The sequence below is a fragment of the Necator americanus genome, chromosome X, assembly GCF_031761385.1.
Source record: "Necator americanus strain Aroian chromosome X, whole genome shotgun sequence".
Classification (NCBI taxonomy): Eukaryota; Metazoa; Nematoda; class Chromadorea; order Rhabditida; family Ancylostomatidae; genus Necator; species Necator americanus.
Genome location: NC_087376.1, coordinates 13,881,726 through 13,900,046, shown reverse-complemented (window position 1 = coordinate 13,900,046; position 18,321 = coordinate 13,881,726). Strand labels below are relative to the sequence as shown.

At 43.2% G+C, this 18,321-nt stretch overlaps 11 protein-coding genes across 15 annotated transcripts in view; 8 read left to right on the top strand and 3 right to left on the bottom strand.

The window, feature by feature from the left end:
- RB195_022977 (uncharacterized protein) overlaps positions 1–2,480 on the bottom strand; it is a gene marked incomplete at both ends in the record, with an annotated part of 44,437 nt that extends 41,957 nt beyond the window's left edge. Inside the window, 4 exons of one of the 2 annotated variants that reach the window (XM_064210250.1) lie at positions 1,127–1,247; positions 2,044–2,153; positions 2,209–2,253; positions 2,351–2,480. In XM_064210250.1, coding sequence (XP_064066129.1) covers positions 1,127–1,247; positions 2,044–2,153; positions 2,209–2,253; positions 2,351–2,480 — 406 coding nt within the window. Of the gene's footprint in view, positions 1–1,126; positions 1,248–2,043; positions 2,154–2,208; positions 2,254–2,350 lie in introns of those variants that run through there. The other variant, XM_064210248.1, reaches the window with a different exon arrangement.
- Positions 2,481–2,591: 111 nt separating this feature from the next.
- Positions 2,592–3,920, top strand: RB195_022976 (uncharacterized protein; the record flags this gene model as incomplete). Its single annotated transcript, XM_064210247.1, has 1 exon — positions 2,592–3,920. The coding sequence occupies one exon, from the start codon at positions 2,592–2,594 to the stop codon at positions 3,918–3,920; it is 1,329 nt and encodes a 442-aa protein (XP_064066128.1).
- Positions 3,921–3,949: 29 nt separating this feature from the next.
- On the top strand, positions 3,950–4,987 carry RB195_022975 (uncharacterized protein; the record flags this gene model as incomplete). Of its 2 annotated transcripts, XM_064210245.1 has the most annotated exons (2): positions 3,950–4,120; positions 4,220–4,987. In XM_064210245.1, 2 exons carry the CDS (start codon positions 3,950–3,952, stop codon positions 4,985–4,987), a joined length of 939 nt encoding a protein of 312 aa, XP_064066126.1. The 2 variants fall into 2 exon arrangements, with proteins under 2 accessions (XP_064066126.1, XP_064066127.1); XM_064210246.1 differs by lacking the exon at positions 3,950–4,120 and having other exon boundaries at positions 4,274–4,987.
- A 1,531-nt stretch (positions 4,988–6,518) lies between these two features.
- Positions 6,519–8,921, top strand: RB195_022974 (uncharacterized protein; the record flags this gene model as incomplete). Its single annotated transcript, XM_064210244.1, has 1 exon — positions 6,519–8,921. One exon carries the CDS (start codon positions 6,519–6,521, stop codon positions 8,919–8,921), a length of 2,403 nt encoding a protein of 800 aa, XP_064066125.1.
- A 609-nt stretch (positions 8,922–9,530) lies between these two features.
- RB195_022973 (uncharacterized protein) lies at positions 9,531–11,291 on the top strand (the record flags this gene model as incomplete). 2 transcript variants are annotated; one of them, XM_064210242.1, is made up of 1 exon in its annotated part: positions 9,531–11,291. In XM_064210242.1, the coding sequence occupies one exon, from the start codon at positions 9,531–9,533 to the stop codon at positions 11,289–11,291; it is 1,761 nt and encodes a 586-aa protein (XP_064066123.1). The 2 variants fall into 2 exon arrangements, with proteins under 2 accessions (XP_064066123.1, XP_064066124.1); XM_064210243.1 differs by having other exon boundaries at positions 10,596–11,291.
- An 18-nt stretch (positions 11,292–11,309) lies between these two features.
- On the top strand, positions 11,310–11,606 carry RB195_022972 (uncharacterized protein; the record flags this gene model as incomplete). The annotated part of the gene is made up of 1 exon (XM_064210241.1): positions 11,310–11,606. The coding sequence occupies one exon, from the start codon at positions 11,310–11,312 to the stop codon at positions 11,604–11,606; it is 297 nt and encodes a 98-aa protein (XP_064066122.1).
- Positions 11,607–12,041: 435 nt separating this feature from the next.
- Positions 12,042–12,323, bottom strand: RB195_022971 (uncharacterized protein; the record flags this gene model as incomplete). Its single annotated transcript, XM_064210240.1, has 1 exon — positions 12,042–12,323. One exon carries the CDS (start codon positions 12,321–12,323, stop codon positions 12,042–12,044), a length of 282 nt encoding a protein of 93 aa, XP_064066121.1.
- An 85-nt stretch (positions 12,324–12,408) lies between these two features.
- Positions 12,409–12,699, bottom strand: RB195_022970 (uncharacterized protein; the record flags this gene model as incomplete). The annotated part of the gene is made up of 1 exon (XM_064210239.1): positions 12,409–12,699. The coding sequence occupies one exon, from the start codon at positions 12,697–12,699 to the stop codon at positions 12,409–12,411; it is 291 nt and encodes a 96-aa protein (XP_064066120.1).
- Positions 12,700–13,415: 716 nt separating this feature from the next.
- On the top strand, positions 13,416–16,312 carry RB195_022969 (uncharacterized protein; the record flags this gene model as incomplete). Of its 2 annotated transcripts, none has more annotated exons than XM_064210238.1 (2): positions 13,416–13,556; positions 15,896–16,312. In XM_064210238.1, 2 exons carry the CDS (start codon positions 13,416–13,418, stop codon positions 16,310–16,312), a joined length of 558 nt encoding a protein of 185 aa, XP_064066118.1. The 2 variants fall into 2 exon arrangements, with proteins under 2 accessions (XP_064066118.1, XP_064066119.1); XM_064210237.1 differs by having other exon boundaries at positions 13,416–13,568.
- A 720-nt stretch (positions 16,313–17,032) lies between these two features.
- Positions 17,033–17,398, top strand: RB195_022968 (uncharacterized protein; the record flags this gene model as incomplete). The annotated part of the gene is made up of 1 exon (XM_064210236.1): positions 17,033–17,398. One exon carries the CDS (start codon positions 17,033–17,035, stop codon positions 17,396–17,398), a length of 366 nt encoding a protein of 121 aa, XP_064066117.1.
- RB195_022967 (uncharacterized protein) lies at positions 17,208–17,639 on the top strand (the record flags this gene model as incomplete). The annotated part of the gene is made up of 1 exon (XM_064210235.1): positions 17,208–17,639. One exon carries the CDS (start codon positions 17,208–17,210, stop codon positions 17,637–17,639), a length of 432 nt encoding a protein of 143 aa, XP_064066116.1.
- Positions 17,640–18,321: the final 682 nt, after the last annotated feature.

Here is an 18,321-nt window from a genome sequence, read left to right as displayed (position 1 = left end):
GGCTTCTTTGGTCGTATATTAAGGAGAAGGCGGGTGTAGTGTAGCGGTTAGAGGTTCCACTTCCTGTACGACTGATCGGAGGTTCGAATCCGCCCTAGTGCTCACCAAGCCTTTCATCCCAATAAATTGGTACCAGATTTGTCTGGGAGGATAAAAATACTGACTTGACACATCGGCTAGCCACCGCAGGTCATTGTATGGCCAGTTGTACGCTCGTAAACCTCAAACGATTCTGAATTGAAGTGAACGTGGGGGCGCATCCCAAGAGGATTGATCAACGCCAGAAACTTTAATTTTGTATTAAGGAGACCAGCAGATTGCCTTGTTCAACGAGTTCTGAGGAGTTCGTCGGGTTCAGGCTGGAAGAAGCCACCTGGCCAAAAACGAAAGTTTTGGACTGAGGTGGTGAAAGGGGACCTGAGGACACTCGGCGTGGATAGGCAGCCCGAGCGAGACGTAAGTTTTTGCAGGATATGGAATGTTCTCACAAAAGATCAAGAAGGTGGGGCTAATGTTCAAGGACGGCACACATCGGCGAAGATGCGGGTAGTCACAGGCGATGACATCAGCCCGCCGATTAAGTCAAGTAATTCCCCGTTTCCTTTGGCGCTAGAAAATAGTCTACATCTACAAATCATGTTCTTTCAAATCTCAAATAGGATTGGTGATGTGAACAATAGAATAAGATATGGAAGAAAAAAGCGAAGAAAGGTTGACCTTTTCTATTCTGTCGGAAGAGGTTTAAGTTTTTTTTACTTCGCTTGAGCTTGTGGATTGTCCTCAGAAAAAGCTCATGGATCACGGCTTATTTACCTTTCATCTCTCCGTGGTCGATAAATTGGTGCCAATCTTGTCTGGAAGCATAAAAACACCGACTTGACGCTAGCCCACGCAAGTCATTGCATAGGCCAGTTACCCAAGAAAGTGATTCCATTATCCATCGCACTGCAGCTGTGAACAGCTTCGGCGATATAGTATCACCTTGTCGTACCTCCTTTCCAATGGGGATGGTGAGAGAGCGGAGGAAAGGCCGTATCCCAGTGGTGCATTGATCGTAGCAATTGGCTTATGTCCTAGGCGGCTTGGAGTCGCCTCCACTGCCCATTGTCTTTCTCCAGATACTAACTCAAATAGTGTTTTACATCCGGCTGGTGTTCGAGCTGCGAGAGTTGTTGATTCATGTCATCAAGCAGGTGAACGAACTTTCCTGGTACTTCATCGGCACGTTTGTTAACCTCAAACGACATCTGAATTGAAATGAGCGTGGTGGCGCATCTCAACTTGACTAACTTTATCCTTTATCGTTTTACCACTAAGCGCATATTGAAGAGTGATATGCTGTTATCGTAACCTACATCTGCCTCATTTAAGACATTTCACCCACGTAAAGATTATAACAAAAATTGCAGCTGAAAAAATCTAATGAGATCGTCGTCTCGTCAAATTTCTATATAGATATAATGTTTATATGGAGTGCATGTCAAATATTCTAATACTTGCTCGTACATTTTATTCAATAAAACTATGTAGTTTTTTTTAAACTCCTTTCTATTGCCTATATGGTTTTACTGCTTCATTTCTGTCTATACATTGCATGAAATCAATCAACATGATATGTTCGGTGTATGAGTGACGACTAGACATTTTTGTATCTTCGAGATAGACCATTAAGAACAATGCACGTCTGCAAGGCATCGCTCACGCTGCGCCTGCCATTGTATGCCAATTTTTTTCGGTTAGACAAAAATGATACCGATCAGTGGAAACTTTTTCATAACTCTCTGGTATTTCCATGGATGGTAGCTTCTACTTATCCAAAGTTTGAGAACAGGAAGTTAAACACTTCCATTCACACTCTAAACGGCATTTCACTTATGTAGACTTCTTAAACAACTATACTTTATCTAATGTTCCAAACAACTTCCATATAGCTGCGCTATGAAAGATCAATAAACGCATGAGAAACACATGAGTAATTTATTTGTTCTTTGCATATAATACTTATCAACAAAACAAATCTATTACAGAACGCTTGATGCTTACATTACGCAACCATATCGCTCGCCTGAGTACAAAAGGATGTCCCACAACCGTGCGAGCAGCCTTCTCATTCGACGGCCAACAAAGCAACAAGCATCTCAATACCCGCACAGCTTCAATAAACAATACCAACAAGCAGTGATCTGGTGCTGGCAATACTGTATATACCTTTACTGTAAATAAAGTCTTCCTCTGTCTTGTCTTCGTCTTCGTCTTAGTCTTCAGTCTTGGTCGACAACTAGACCGCGTGGCAATACGGATAAAATAAATCTATCCGTATTTTTGGCGAGCAAGAAAACCCTCACAATACCACAATTGGTGCATCGGCAGATCAAAGGATACAGGTCGGTTTCGCAATAAATCTGCTTTGCATACAATACTGACTCATTGCCATCCTTCTGAGCAACTCGTTGCGAGACAATAACATCTGCATTAGTCATCACTTCTCAGTAACAGCCATTGTTACCAATACTCCGTTGGCAATACTCCCTCGGCAATACTCCATTGGCACCTCTACTACCTTGATTTCTTACTAAGTAATTCCTTGCAATATGTCAACCCAACTTGGCACCCAGAAACGCCTGTTGACAACTTTTACCAACAAGCTTGAACATATCGTTTCGAGATTGAAGGAGAAGAAGCTAGAGGAAATCCCAATAGATCCCCAGGCACCGCGCAGTATAGTAAAAGAAAATGCCAGTAGGTTAGAAGAGGGTATTAGCGTAATTAACTCGGCTACCGTCAAAGTAAAGAAGGTTCTCAGCGACTTTGCATCAATACTTGATAGGTTGGAGCAACCCTCTGAGAAAGAACAAGAAGATTTTGAACTATATCTATGCAAATCCGAATCAGCGCTATCTTGCACCTTCGACCTTATGGTATTGATGCAAGCGCGACTACAAGCACTAATTTCCTGCGTAGATACAGCTCAATCATATTTAGCTACTCCTCATGATGTAACCAGCTCTTCGTTAGCAATGAATCATCTAAAGATGAAGCCAGGTGAGCTTCCTCTTCTCCTCATCCCGACCTTTGGGGGTAACATATGGGAATGGGATAACTTCTGGGAATTATTCAATAACAATATACACTCCCAGCAGTTACCGGAAATGGTAAAATATAACTACTTACTCAATGCTTTGAAAGGGGAAGCTAGGGACGGTATAAGAAAGTTCCAGGTCACTAAGGATAACTACTCCAAGACCATAAACTTCCTACTTGTGAAATACAATAACAGGGAAGCCCTAATTAACCAGTTGGTAGAAAGACTGGATAAGTCGGTATTACGAAGTCCATCAATAAAGGACCAACGTCATCTTCTCAAACAACTACAAGTGATTGTAGCCCAGTTGACTGAAAAGGGAGAAGAGGTCAATAGCCCATGGCTAATAAAAAAGGTGTTAGCCAAATTTCCCAATTCGGTCAAGCGGAAAGTGATTACCAAAAAGCAAGGACTTTCCGCAGACGTTCCGTTTACAATGCAACATCTTTTTAAGTTCATAGATGAAATATTGTCCACGGAAGAAATGTTCCTATCCTTTTCCGAGAAAAGTCCTCCAATGCAACAGAGGCAAGTGAACAATAATATTAGACCGCACTTGATGACTAAATGCTGCATGTACTGCAAGAACAACCATCCCTCGCATTCATGCACACAGTATTCTACTCCCCAGGATCGTTCCGCATACTTGCGTAAGGAACAACCTTGCATGATATGCGCGCCTCCTAAGCAAAAGACGACTGAGTGTAAAGGTCGTCTTGCTTCAACTGTAAAGGGTTACATCATACGTCATGTTGTTTCAAGAACAACACTGAATCAAGGCCGTCACAATATAAGGGCAATAACCCAACTAACATTGCAAGACCACAAGAAAAAGTGAAGGAAAGAATCAATAAAGAGTCATCTAAGATGGTTCGTTCAAACGTTATTGCCACTTCTGACAATACGACAAGCGAAACATCAATTCTGCAGTTACAAACAATACTCAATACGAGCACCAATAGCAAAGAAGAGAAGAGACCATACTTGCCAACCGGAGAAGTCACCATAATGGATCCTGAGACAAAATCGTTGTCGAAGGTAAATGTATTACTGGATACAGGGGCTGAAATCTCATTTGTAGACTCCACGCTTTCTGCAAAACTTCATTTGCCTGTGATCTAAGAAAGAAGAATTAAGCTGCACACCTTCGGTTCACAAGATACCAAAGAACGGAGATGCAAACTCGTCAGAATGGAAGTATGGGATGAGGAAGGAACTCCTCATTTACTTCAACTGTTAACTCACGGCATTTTGACTCGTGCATTCAAGCCACCACAGATACGAACAGAAGACCTCGACTTCATGCGCAACCGTAATATCAAGATATCAAGGAGAACTGATAAAAAGGACATCAAACCCTTTGTTCTTTTAGGATGCGATCACCTATGGAACTTCATGAGAAGTGATACTGCTCCAATACCATTGCCTTCAGGCCTACATTTACTACCTACAAAATTGGGATACCTTATTTCGGGAAAACGTCAAAAAGAGAATCCAGCGGTATTACAAGTTTCTCGAGACTCTGAAGAATTCGATGAATGGGACCGCAATTGGTCAATGGATGTCGCTCAAGTCCTCACAATCTCCACATCTGAGCAAGAAATCATCGAAGATGAAAAAGATCAGTGGGAAAAGTTCTGGTCTATGGATGCAGCCGGTACGGAAGAATTCGCCAGCACCGAGAAAACGGCTCGTGCTAAGATGGACAAGATTGTTTGGGACCGATTCAATGAAACCATCGAACGAAGGGTAGACGGATATTACGTTACTCTTCCTTGGAAAGATCAACACCCGCATTTGCCAGACAATAAAGCGATAGCCTACAGACGCTTAGTTAGCATGTGGAATTCGCTGAGTAAGGACGAGCAGCTCTTGGATAAATACAATAGCGTATTCAAAGACTAATTACATCAGAAGATCATCGAGATTGTTCAAGAAGGAGATCCTGTACAGGGAAATCAAGTGCACTACATTCCACATCAACCGGTTCTAACTCCGCAGAAAACAACAACGAAAATGCGCATAGTCTTTGACGCATCGGCTCACTACAAGGGATCTCCGTCTCTAAACGATGTTGTACAGAGGGCCGGTAATACTACCTCCTTTGTATGGCCTTCTGCTACGATTCCGAATAAGGAAAGTAGCAATAATAGCAGATGTTGAAAAAGCGTTCCTCCAAGTACGACTGCACGAAAAGGATAGGGGCGCAACACGCTGTTTTTGGCTTCATAACCATAAGTTGCCTCCGTCCCCCGCCAATATCCAAACATTACGATTTACTCGGGTTACCTTCGGAATAAAATCATCTCCATTCCTGTTGGCAGGAACGACGTACTACCGCCTTAATAGCTATAAAACGGAATCCGATATAGTGCAAGAGCTTAAAGATAATCTGTATGTAGACAATCTCATACTGACGACCGATTCCATTGATAGGGCAATACATTTATATAAAAAATCAAAACAGATGTTCCAAGATCTCAATATGAGTTTACGCGAATCCACTTCCAACAATACCAAGTTGAGGGAAGAAATAGCAGACCATGACAGGGCATCAGACTTACATCCCAAAGTACTCGGCTTTATCTGGGACATAACGAGGGAAATTATTCATATCTCTACAAAAATCCTATCCATGTCATCAATAACAAAAAGGACCGTTACAAGCGCAATTTCAGCAATTTATGATCCCTTGGGATGGCAAATCCCACTTCCTCACAAAATCAAGATCTTCCTGCAAGACCTATGGAAAAATCAATACGACTGGGATGTCAGATTACCCGACACAAAGGTTGAAGAATGGAAAGGCATCACCACTCAAATTAACGGGTTTGAGAAGGATTTGCCCCGTTTCTTGCAAGAAAAAAAAGCGAAGTCATTCTGGTGACATTTGCGGATGCTAGCACCAATACTATGGCTGCATGTACATACTTACACAGTAACACATCAGCGCAGCTCTTGATGGCCAAGTCCAAACTTCCATCTCTTCAATGCCACTACACAATCCCAAAATTAGAACTTAATGGACTAACATTGGCAATGAGGCTCACTAACTCAGTATTTTCTCAACTAAAGTCAGTTCTCAACAAAAAAGGAGTCTATGTCTTTTCTGACTCGGAAATCGTACCGAATTGCTTGAAAATTAAACCTGAAAAAGAGGTTGGACAGTTTGTTTCCAATAGACTAATTGAAATACGGAACATCACCAATCACATGACTGAGCAGGGATGCTTTGTCAGGTTCGGTTATCTTTCGTCTCAAGATAACCCGGCTGACTGGGGGAACAAGGGGATTGAATAAAGATGAGCTAGTGTTACACTTTTGGTGGACAGGCCTCAACTTTATTCACTTCCCGCTACGAAAGTGGTTAAATCAGGGAAAGATTTTTGAGATTCATGAAGACGATAAAACTAATTTTAATGAGAATGAAGACCCAATGAAAGTCTTCATCATCGGTGATACAGGGAGAGAAAAAGAAAGAGAAGAATTCGAACTACTTAAGCCTGCTCAAATTCGGACCTTTGAAAAGGCGAGAAGGATCATGGCATACGTTGTTCGATTCGTGGTCACGATAGTCGCTAAACTCAATACAAAATGCGATCATTCATTGACCCTGTCATTAATGATAAAATGCGATCAGCCATTAGCTTCAGAACCATTAAGTGGAAAGGAAATTCAAAGGGCTGAGACATTGCTAATCAAGCATCACCAAGAAACAAAAATCACCCCCGAAATTATTAAAGCACTGCAACATCTCAATATCCTCAAAGTTGATGAAGGGATTCTCCGTTGTTACGGACGTCTTGGACGTGCTCAAATGAATGACATGACGAAATATCCCATCTTCATCTTGCAAAAAACTGATCTTGCAAAAACGATTATCTGTGATTACCATCGAAAAGGTCATCCAGCAATAAATCATGCAATAGCGCTTGTTAGGCAAAAATTCTGGATACCACAATTGCGCTCACAAGTCACCACTTTGATTCGTAAATGCCTGCAATGTCAAAAGTTCAATAATCTGCCATATAAGTACCCACAACAAGAAGACTTGCCAAAAGAGAGGGTCATACGATCCTACCCGTTTCAGCACGTTGGACTGGATTATTTCGGGCCACTACCGATCATAAGTCCAGTAGGTCAAGGGAAATGCTATGGATCTATCATTACGTGCATGACAACAAGACTCATTCATTTGGATAAAGTCTCCGACCTCACCACTGTAGCATTTCTACATATGCTTCGACGTTTTTTTGCAAGAAGAGGCATTCCTCAGTCAATAACGAGCGATAACGCACCTACCTTCGAATTGGGGGAAACAACACCGAATGGAAGTATTCGAGCTGCAGAAAGTGATCCAACAATAACAACAGAATTGAGTGACAGAGCAATTGACTGGAAACATATTACGCCGTATGCTCCCTGGCAAGGAGGGTTTTATGAAAGGCTAATTAAACCTGTCAAATGCTCACTCTACAAAACCATGGGAAGATCACTTTTGTCTTTCGAAGGACTTTCAACAGTTATTGTTGAGATTGAAGGACTGTTGAATACACGATCGCTTACGTACATAAGCAATGACCTCAATATGGATCATATCCTTCGTCCGATCGACTTTCTGCAAAAAGACCTGACAATACATTATCCAATGGGAACTATGAACGACGAACTGCATGATCCAAGCTATGCTCCACCTGAGCAGATAGTAATGTTACAAACAAAAAGGCAAGTTCTACAATCTTCATGCGAACTTACAGAAAAATTTTGGCATGTCTGGCAAACACAATATCTTAGTGCTCCTAGGGAGAAACATCTAACCCAAGTAGGAAAGAAGAAAGGTTGTTTCCAAAATCCAAAAGAAGGAGCGATAGTTCTCATTTGCGACTCAATACAACCTCGTTACTCCTGGAAAATGGGAACAATAACCAAGCTGGTTCAAAATAACAAGGGAACAACACGAGAAGCAATCCTACGCTTACCATCACAACGTCTGATACGACGTCCTGTGAGTCTTCTCGTCCCCCTCGAATTGGAAGATGATTCCTTGAATAATCCAACTACCCGAGAAAGAAAAATCTCTGAGATCGAAACCAGCGTCTCGCAATCACAGAATACACCAAAAAGTACCAGGTACAATCTCCGGAAAAGAAAATCTATCAACTACGGTAACAATGACCATGAAGGATCTGCTAGGGAAGAAGGACGAGAAAATGACCGTTCTCGCAATCCTTTATCAATATCCATGATGCTACAAGTTTCACTAGTATTGATACTCATAAATTTGCCCAATGTAATCAATGAATCTACGGTGAAGAATGCAACGCGCATTATTCAATGCATTGAAGGTGGGGTACAACTTATTTCTCCCGCACGAAATCCCTATGAAATATGCGCGGAACACTACTGCGTGCAGATAGATACACCAAGAACGGAAGAAAACATCAGTTTTCCACCAGAAATTACATTACACGAACATCTGGTACAATGGAAACTCTCCGAAATACAGAATGTTCGCATTGTTGAAATACAATGCCCACCAGCTCCATTCTGTCAATCAATAGCATGTACCTTCTGTGCAGTCAACATTCTAAATCCAGAATGTTGGCCAAAGAGTGCAATACTGGCGACTGCAATACTATTATATTTTCTGATAACAGGATGCTATGTTTTCCTCTACGTACCATGTGTAGTGGGTCAACCAGTTCGTGTACTTATGAGAATATTTTGGAAACTCATAAGGCTCGTTTATCGAGGATGTCAAAAACTCTGTAAAAAGAGGAATTCTAGGTCAATGACAAGACGAAGACTCCTAGCCGAAATCATAGCAATAGCAGTATGAGACAACATACCAGTTACCGATCAATGCCAGCAAATCAATGTCTTTAGTCATTTTTCCACGATTTGTACAAAGAACACCTTGAAACCATGTCAAGTCCAGGTTTCAGAGGTACTAAAAATCAGCCCGTTTAAACACGAGGCTTGTATTCGCCTTTCACAAAACGAGACCGCAGTGCATGAGATTCGTATTCAGTGGAAGTCGCTAGTTCTCAAATGTGAACCAGAGACAGACCTCTTTACCAGAGATACTATGCACAAAGTGGTGGACAGCAAACGCTGCTCCCACACTGGGTCATGCGTGGGTGAAAAATTCCGCTCAATAAACGCATCAAGTATCATTCCAGAATTAGCGGAGGGAAACCAATACCCAGGAAACACAGCCTGTGTAGAATCATGTGGTGGTTTGGGCTGTGATTGCTTCTATCCTAGCTCCGGTTGCTTGTTTTACAGAATTTACCTTCAACCAAAAAGCGACCAAATATTTGAAATCTTCCATTGCAATAGATGGACAGAAGCAGCAAAAATTGAAATCACCCACATTGATGGGGTACAGAAGAGAACTACATCGTTAGTAGCGCAACTTGTACCTAACATACCCTTGAAGTGGAAAATGTTTACAATTACGCTAACCTCCGTCACAATACCTCCACTACCCCTTCTTAGCACTCAATTCATCTCTGATGGTAACCGCTCTGCTTTGTGGGAATCTAATGTTGTACCGGCACTGAAATGCTTCAATCAAAGCAATGCCAAAACAATGGATTGCCAAGTACTTGAAAATTGCATCTGCCTTCCAGCAGAGACAAAGGCAAACTGTAAATGCAAGGACTTCAATATCGGAACTTGGTTCAGCAATATCCGTAACCAACTGCCTGCAGTTTTGCCATCTCTATCGTTTCGACAAGATCCACAAACGAAGGTGCAAGCAATTGTTCCCAGTATGGAAACGTCAGAGATAATCCTAAACTTTCATGATACAATACAAACACAACTATTGGTTGACGATGCAGTATGCCAAGCCCGGGCTACCAATTTAACAGGATGTTATAATTCTGCAAAGGGAGCGATAACAAAAGTTATTTCTCTATCTTCTCAAGATAATACGCAAGCCGAAGTCACGTGCGAATCATCATTCTTCACGGTGCCATGCAACACCACGGGGATTTCTTCGAAACTGCGCTTTAGCTTTTCTCAAGCAAGAATTCTCCTTGTCTGCCAGATTTCTTGCGGACAAACGGTAACATCATTTGAGTTGGGTAGTGTGTTAAAATTCACTACATCACCTCAAGGACTAATGGAACAATTGGTCAGGGGAGAAACAATAACGTACTCTGAAATCCAATGGCCAGATTTCGGACATATAGCCACTATATTTCTGCAGTGGTATAAGACTCTTATTGCCGCAGCAGTGACACTTCTGGCTGTTGTAGTATTGACGTACAGTTATATCCACATACGGACTACGAATTATCCGATGGGTGATTATCCGTTTAATCAAAATAATTTTCGGCATAGCAAACATTTTTACAAAATGCTGCTGTCTTGTGTGTTCAAAGACGATAACAAACTCCCACAACAAGCAACAATAAGCAATAAAAATTCGATTTTTTTTTGTAAGTATTTTTGTACATATTTCACTCATCTTTTTCTCTACAGGATCAACGACCAGTTCAATATGGCAAGTTCAAACTACACCAAGGAATTCGAGTCAATTACAAGACTATGCGGACCGGCAACGCCCACACAGACTATTGGAACTGAGATAGGAAAAACGATTTCCAACATCTATGGCCAAGTAAAAGTAGCCGGAACCCTCGACAACGGATGGAAGCACCACATAATACAACACACCTGCTCAGAGGCCGGTGCAGGAGAACAAGTCTTCCTAATCAACAGATTCTTGAGGACAGCGAGTGTTACAAAGGAAAAGCTCATCAACTTCACCAAGGGATACTTTTATCTTGACGGTCTCCTTCGCAATAAAAGTACTCAAAAATCGGCACTTAACAAAATCAGAGGGAAAAATATCCAGAAGAAGGTGGAGAAGGAACTCGAGAGATTGGACAAAAATATAGCCGACATGGAAGTCGAACTCGATCTAGTAGCAAAACAAATCAGTGAGGAAAGGAGAGGTCTCATTGAGATAAAACACATGCTGGCAGACCTGGAAAAAAGACTCGTCTCTTCATTGAAGGACAACAAAGATAAAAATAAGAAAACGATTCTTGAAAGAGAACAATGCATTAATACGGTTAAAGAGCTAGAAATCACGAAAGAATCCAATCAAGAAGCGAACCTCACGGAGGAACCTGAACAAGACAATAAACACGAAAGGGATGCAATTATGTCGGATGATGACTATCTGACATGAATTGTAGCAGAGAACACGATGGATGAAGAGGAAGAAATGGACGAAGAAATAGTTGCCACTACCGAGACAAAAATGTCAATACCGAAGGAGAGGATTGAAACATCAAGTCCCAAAAACGAGAAAAGGAACAAGAGAAGACGTATGGACTCAGATTGCGATTCAATAACCAATATCTCAAGACTTGAGCAAGACATGCGCGATCTACGATACGGACTTCACTATCTGCCACAACGGAAAATAGAAGAAGCACGGCAACGACAATACAATAAACAATTAAGCTGGCGGGAGTATAGCTGCGCTATGAAAGATCAATAATACGGTTGGAAAAACACATGAGTAATTTAGTTGTTCTTTGCATATAATACTTATCAACAAAACAAATCTATTACAGAACGCTTGATGCTTACATTCGCCGACGCAACCATATCGCTCGCCTAAGTATAAAAGGATGTCCCACAACCGTGCGAGCAGCCTTCTCATTCGACGGCCAACGAGGCAACAAGCATCTCAATACCCGCACAGCTTCAATAAACAATACCAACAAGCAGTGATCTGGTACTGGCAATACTATATATACCTTTACTGTAAATAAAGGGTATCCTTCAGTCTTGATCGACAACTAGACCGCGTGGCAATACGGATAAAATAAATCTATCCGTATCTTTGGCGAGCAAGAAAACCCTCACAATACCACATTCCATAACCAGGCCACTTCATCTTTTATTTGATCCAAAAAGCGGATCAGAAGAGCTACAAACACGACGTAATGGGCGAGAACAGCGGTGAGGGCGAGACATCAGCAAGGTGTAGCAATGGGCCAGCATCTTCTTGCCACCATACTGCTTTGATAAAGCATAGGCTTTCCGCAAGTTCTTGTCCTCCCACGCCTGAGAGCGTTTCCCTTGCAGCGTCCTGGATGCGCTTTGTAAAGGAATCCGCATCGCAAAGCTTCTTCCTGGTCCGACACGGAACATGAATAGACATATGTTGGCAGAATTTGGTTCTGCATTCTTCGGCCTTCAGAGCATCCATGTCGACTTTCGGTTGAGAAGGAAGTCTTCGGTTTCTCTTGTGGAACCGTATCTTGAAGCTGAGAAAAACTGGACGGTGATCAGAGTCAAACGCGATTTCCTAAACAGCTCTTGATTTTCGAATATGTGAGTGAGGAATGTTCTTTGCCAGAACGTAGTCGAGCTTCAGGCGTTAAAAGGGTTGACCACTGCCACGTGTGCTGATGGCGTCGATGATTCCTCTTAAACGTGGGAGCGATGATGAGGCCCGTCTGTTCGCACAAGTCGACCAGACGGTCACCGTTATCCGATGTGTCCTCCGTTGAATAACACCATCTTCTTAGCACATAGGGATGTTGTTCAAGTCCCATTTTCGCATTTGCGTCGATTCCGACCATGACTTCCTGACGGCTGGATATTTTAGAAATCAACGCATTGACGCTTTGGGTTCATCATGGAAAGCGTCCTTGTTGTAGTCTTAAACGGTTTCCGTAGGTGCATGAGCACTTACAATTCACAATTTGAGTCCTACGCGATCCCGCAATCGTACAAAGGCGCATTTTGACAACGCTAAATCAAACTCCTCCATCAGGTTGTTGCAATCGTTCTTCAGAGCTATCGCACAGCTACCCAATCTCCTTTCATCAGCATCGCCGCAGTAGATGGTCAATTTTCGATGACAGAGCGATCCCTGATTTGTATTCCCTGCAATGCAGCAAACGGTGGAAGCAGATTTCGCATCTTAGATATGGTATCTCGGATATCAATGTGTTGAGTTCATCATAAAACGAATCCTGGTTGTGCTCCTCTGCGGTCTCCGTAGGTGCGTGTGCAAATACGATCCAGAGTTTGAGTCCTCAGCGATCTCACAATCGCACAAAGACGCATTTTATTGATACAAACTCCTCCACCAGATTGTTGTAATCATTCCTAACAGCTACTGCCTCCTACTTTCCTTCCATCAGCATCGCCGCAGTGGATGGTATAATTGTCCATACTGATGAGAGGGCGATCCCTCTCATCAGTATGGACAATTATAGGAAGGATATTATATATGGACAATTATAGGAAGGATATTATATGATGATCAATTATAGGATGCGTGGATCCTGCAATGCTGGAAACGGCGCATGCAGATATCGCAGAAGTCTGGGTAGAGCGGCGTGTTGAAGTTCACTTGACAGCGACCGGCAGTTCAGTGGAACGTGACGGGTATTTGTTGCCAAAGAATCCATGTTTCCCCAGGCCTTTCAGGGTATGGGCTCAGGTATGATGCTGGACGAGAACACCCTTTTGCAATGTACGTAAAGCTTTTGCTACATAACAGTGCAGGCTATATAGGTCGTACTCTTCCGAGGCGTATACTCAAGAGCCTGACTGCGTTTAGTAAAAACAGGGAGACCACTTGCAACAGTCAGGCTTGTATGCGCGACCCCATAGTTTCTTATGCAATGCTTTCTTCGATATCTAACCTATCAGAAACCATAAAACTAGACAAATCAATTTTAAGCACTCCTTGTATGAAAGTAGCAAGAGAATAAGTTACGTTTTGTATGTTATCTTTCACCTTTTGATGATGAATGGTTGTACAAAAAATAGATAATAATTAGATGCAGAAAACTTCCTTCCTTCTTTGCACACTTACACTTCTTGTAGATTGAAGAAAAAAATCATACAAAGTAACTTCCTTGGCTAATTCCTCTGCTCAGCAGAGTACGCTGCACATGCAGTTAGCAAGCGTATTATTAAAGATCACGTGAGGGAAGTTGTGCTCCTTCCACTAGTAGGTAGAGTTCGGAAGTTAGTTTCCAGGAATGGCAGCGAAATTCAGAAAAAAGCAACTCCTTACGCGCGTAAAAAATAATCATACCCGTTATATGCATTTCTATACCATCAATCCTATGGACGGTAAACTGAGTGGTGAACTGAGACTTCTGCTTCTTGAATTTGTAAGTGGTGTTTATTGTTTTTGTAGGAATACCCGCAATCTATGTCAAGAACACATCTACAATCGAGGGGAATCGCACATTAGAAATCTTCTCTGATGCCGTCTTTTTCTTTTCATACCTCTGAACAAATCAAAGGAACTTGTGTCATGGAGAAGATCGTTGAATTTCTCGCCCATATGCAGAGTCAATCGTGTAGTTGCGGAAAACACCTTTTTGAAAACGACTCTCCTCCCAACTCATTCTTATTGATGTAGCCGCTCATATAGCATTTAAAAATTAATTATGAAAGACAGAATTAGAAAACCAACTTGTTCTCCCATTGAATAAATTGAAATAACGTGGCGTTGCATAATAAATAAAGTTGAAAGTTAAAGTTTCTGGCGTTAATCAATCCGCTTGGGATGCGCCCCCACGTTCACTTCAATTCAGAATTGAGGCTCACCAATGTGTAACTGACCTATACAATGACTTGCAGTGGCTAGCCGATGTGTCAAGTTAGTGTTTTTACCCTCCCAGACAAGTCTGGTACCAATTTATCGACCACGTAGGGATGAAAGGCTTGGTGAGCACTAAGGCGGATTCGAACCTCCGATCGATCGCGCAGGAAGCGGAACCTCTAACGGCTACACTACACCCACCCCATATAATAAATATGGCACAATACTCCATGTACGACTTTCGATAAACCTCGGCATGTTGATGCTTCAATAATTGTTTTCTTTAATAGAGCCGGACACGAGGTTGTTACAATCCTTCATTCGTGGCTAACGTTTCGGCAATATCGCCTTCTTCAGAGCCTGAAAGGTTGAAATCGAACGTGTTTAATCCGATAAAACGCCTTATCCGCCCGACAGAGAAAGTCCTATGTTTGCTGTTGGGCCTTATAGCTACCAGTAGAAGATAACATCGTATCTTAGGATCAGCTGACTGTCCTGCCACTGCTAGATACCTGTTGTGAGGTGACTAGCGCAATCAAATATCAGCCTTAAATAGGACGCGAGTCCCCGCGTAATGCAGAGGCATTCTTCTTTGTGATTCATCTTTGGGCCCTTAGAGTGGACCCAAAAAGCCTCCAGAGCCTTGCGCGTCGCAATACTAGGGTCGCGCGCCAAAATCGTGATCTTAACTCCAAAATCTTCTCCGTTATGACGCCGCACCCTACGACCACCTAATGCAGTGGAGTCACATGATTTCCTTTTGCCGTTTGTTCTCGTTTGTTTTTTTTTGATTCGAATACATAGTGGTCTAGTTGTTTCTACTATGTATTCGTCACCACACTGCACACAAGAAATCATATAAACAACACATGAACTCATGTAATCACCTTCGTTGTTATCGGGGCATATTTTGCACTCCGGTGTAGTGCAAATACGGCCATATAGGCGATTCCGAATGAATATTTGCTTAAGGTTACTAGGGGGAGCTCCACGATGATAACAGATTCTTCAAGTTTAGCTTTCCTCAGACACCGCCGGATAGCAGCCTACCTCAGCAGAAGTAAACGGTACACAAAAGGGTACATTCTCCATACCAGATTTGTTTCGGATTAGTGCACTTTTTCTGATAGGCCGCATAGGTGTGTAGCCGCTACTGACCGCAATTTTCCTAGCAAGCTCGATAGATTCTCGTCTTTCCTCTCCTCCAGTGCAAACGGAGGTGGCCGTGTGAAACATATTTCGTACTAATCGACGAGGAATATGACCGGCTTGTTGAACACCTTCACGACTGCGCGAAGAAGGCTGAGAGTTTTAAAACCACCAAGAGACGATTGTCTCTTGAAACTCTTGAGCTGATACGCCAGCGTAGAGCAGCACAAGCTACAGGAAACCAAGAACTGACGTCCGAGCTCGCAAGGCTTTGCAGAGAGGCGATAAAGGAAGACCTTAAAGAGAAAAGAGCAGAAGTGCTGGCTGAAGCTGCAGAGGAGGGAAAAAAGCATCCGCTATGCCCGTCAAGACTTCGCCAACCGCAAGAGGAGGACGACTGCTCTCCGGAACCCAAAGGGAACAGCCATTGCATCGAGAAGGGGGATGGAGAAAATCATCTACGACTTCAACTGTGATCTCTTCGACAGCCATGTCCATTTGCCTCCTCACCATCTGAGGGAAGACGGACAAGTCTCTCCAGAGGTTCTTCTTTCCGAAATACTATATGCTATCATGTCGGTTAGAAATAGCACAGCACCCGGTCCCAACAGAATAAGACCAGAACACCTGAAGAACCTTCCGCCAGTACTCATCAACACCCTGGCGAGGCTCTTTCACGTTACCTGTCGGAATGCAAGGTTCCTAAGAAGTGGAAGACCAGCAAGACCGTGTTGTTGTAAAAAAGGGAGATCCACATGACATCGGCAACTATCGTCCAATCTGCTTACTGTCCGTCATCTACAAGCCCTTTACAAGAGTAATCCTTAATAGGATTGAAAAAGTCTTGGATGAGAGACAGCCATGCGAGCAAGCAGGGTTTCGAAAAAGATTCAGCACGATTGACCACATTCACACTGTTTCGAAACTCATCGAAGTATCACGAGAATACAAGATGCCGCTCTGTCCCACCTTCATCGACTTGAAGAAGGCCTTCGACTCAGTTGAGACGGAAGCGGTCATGAAGCCTTGGACAACCAAGGCCCTACTCAGCACATAAAAGTACTTCGAGAATTGCACAGCAACTGCACGACTGGAATTTCGCCATTCAATAAGAATATCATCATTGACGTGAAGAGGGGGTCCGACAGGGTGATACAATTTCACTCAAAATATTCACAGCCACCCTCGAGAACGCAATGCGAAAGTTGGAATGGAACGACATGGGAGTGAAGACTGATGGTCGGCAGCTATATCATCTGCGCTTTGCTGATGACATCGTACTGATAACACCTAGCATCAGCCAAGCACAACGAATTCGGAGAAACATGTGGATGCGTCGGTCTTCAGCTGAATGTACAAAAAACGATGTTCATGCGGAACGGATGGATCTCGGATGCCTCATTCACGCTCAACGGAACGAACATATCCGAATGCACCAGCTACGTTTATCTGGGTCCGGAATTGAATATGATGAACGACCTGACCCCCGAGCTGGGCAGGAGGAGAAGAGCGGCTTGGGGCGCGTACAAGAGCATCGAGGATGTTGTGAAGAAGACCAGTAACACTCGGCTTCGTGCTCACCTCTTCAACACCACCGTACTTCCTGCTTTGACTTATGCTTCCGAAACCTGGGCATTTCACAAGCAGGAAGAAAACGCGGTGGGCGTCACTGAACGCGCAATTGAGAGAGTGATGCTAGGAGTATCCCGTTTCACGCAAGTGAGGGACGGGATTCAAAGTTCTCTCCCACGTCAGCGATCGAATATTAGAGACGCCGCCGCGTTTGCCAAGGAAGGAAAATAAGGTGAGCCGGACATATGATGCGCTTTACCGACAACCGTTGGACCAGAGCCGTGAGTGACTGGGTTCCCGGCGTTATTAAGCGCACTACAGGAAGACCGCCGACCCGAAGGTCAGATTTCTTCACGAAGTCCTTGAAGGAAAAATTTGATGCTCTTCGTGTCCCACGCAAAAGGAGGAACCACTGAGCTACTTTGGCACGCGATCGGGACAACTGGAAGAATTACTGGCGCCCGCTCGACCAGTTCGAAGATCAACGGGAGTCAAGATGATCAAGGTGATGATCAATCTTTCATTGCTATATGAGCGGCTGGGGCGGGTGTGGCGTAGTCGGCTAGAGGTCCGTTGTAGCCACACTGTCGAAGGTTCGAGACCGCCCTAATGCAAACCAAGCCTTTCATCCCTCCGGAGTCGATGGATTGGTACCAGACTTCTCTGGGAGGATAAAAACACTGACTTGATCGTCGGCTGGCCCTCGCGTCATTGTATAGGCCAACACGCGTTCCAAAACCTCAACAATTACGAATTCCAGTGAAACGCGTTGGCGCATCCTACGTGGATTGATACTAATTAACTTTATCCTTTATCCTTTTTTATATGAGCGGCTAAACTAGAAAAAATGTGGAATAAGAGGTGGTTTTCTAGAGGGTCTTCTGTGTAGGGGATCGTTATCAGGAGGGTTTTT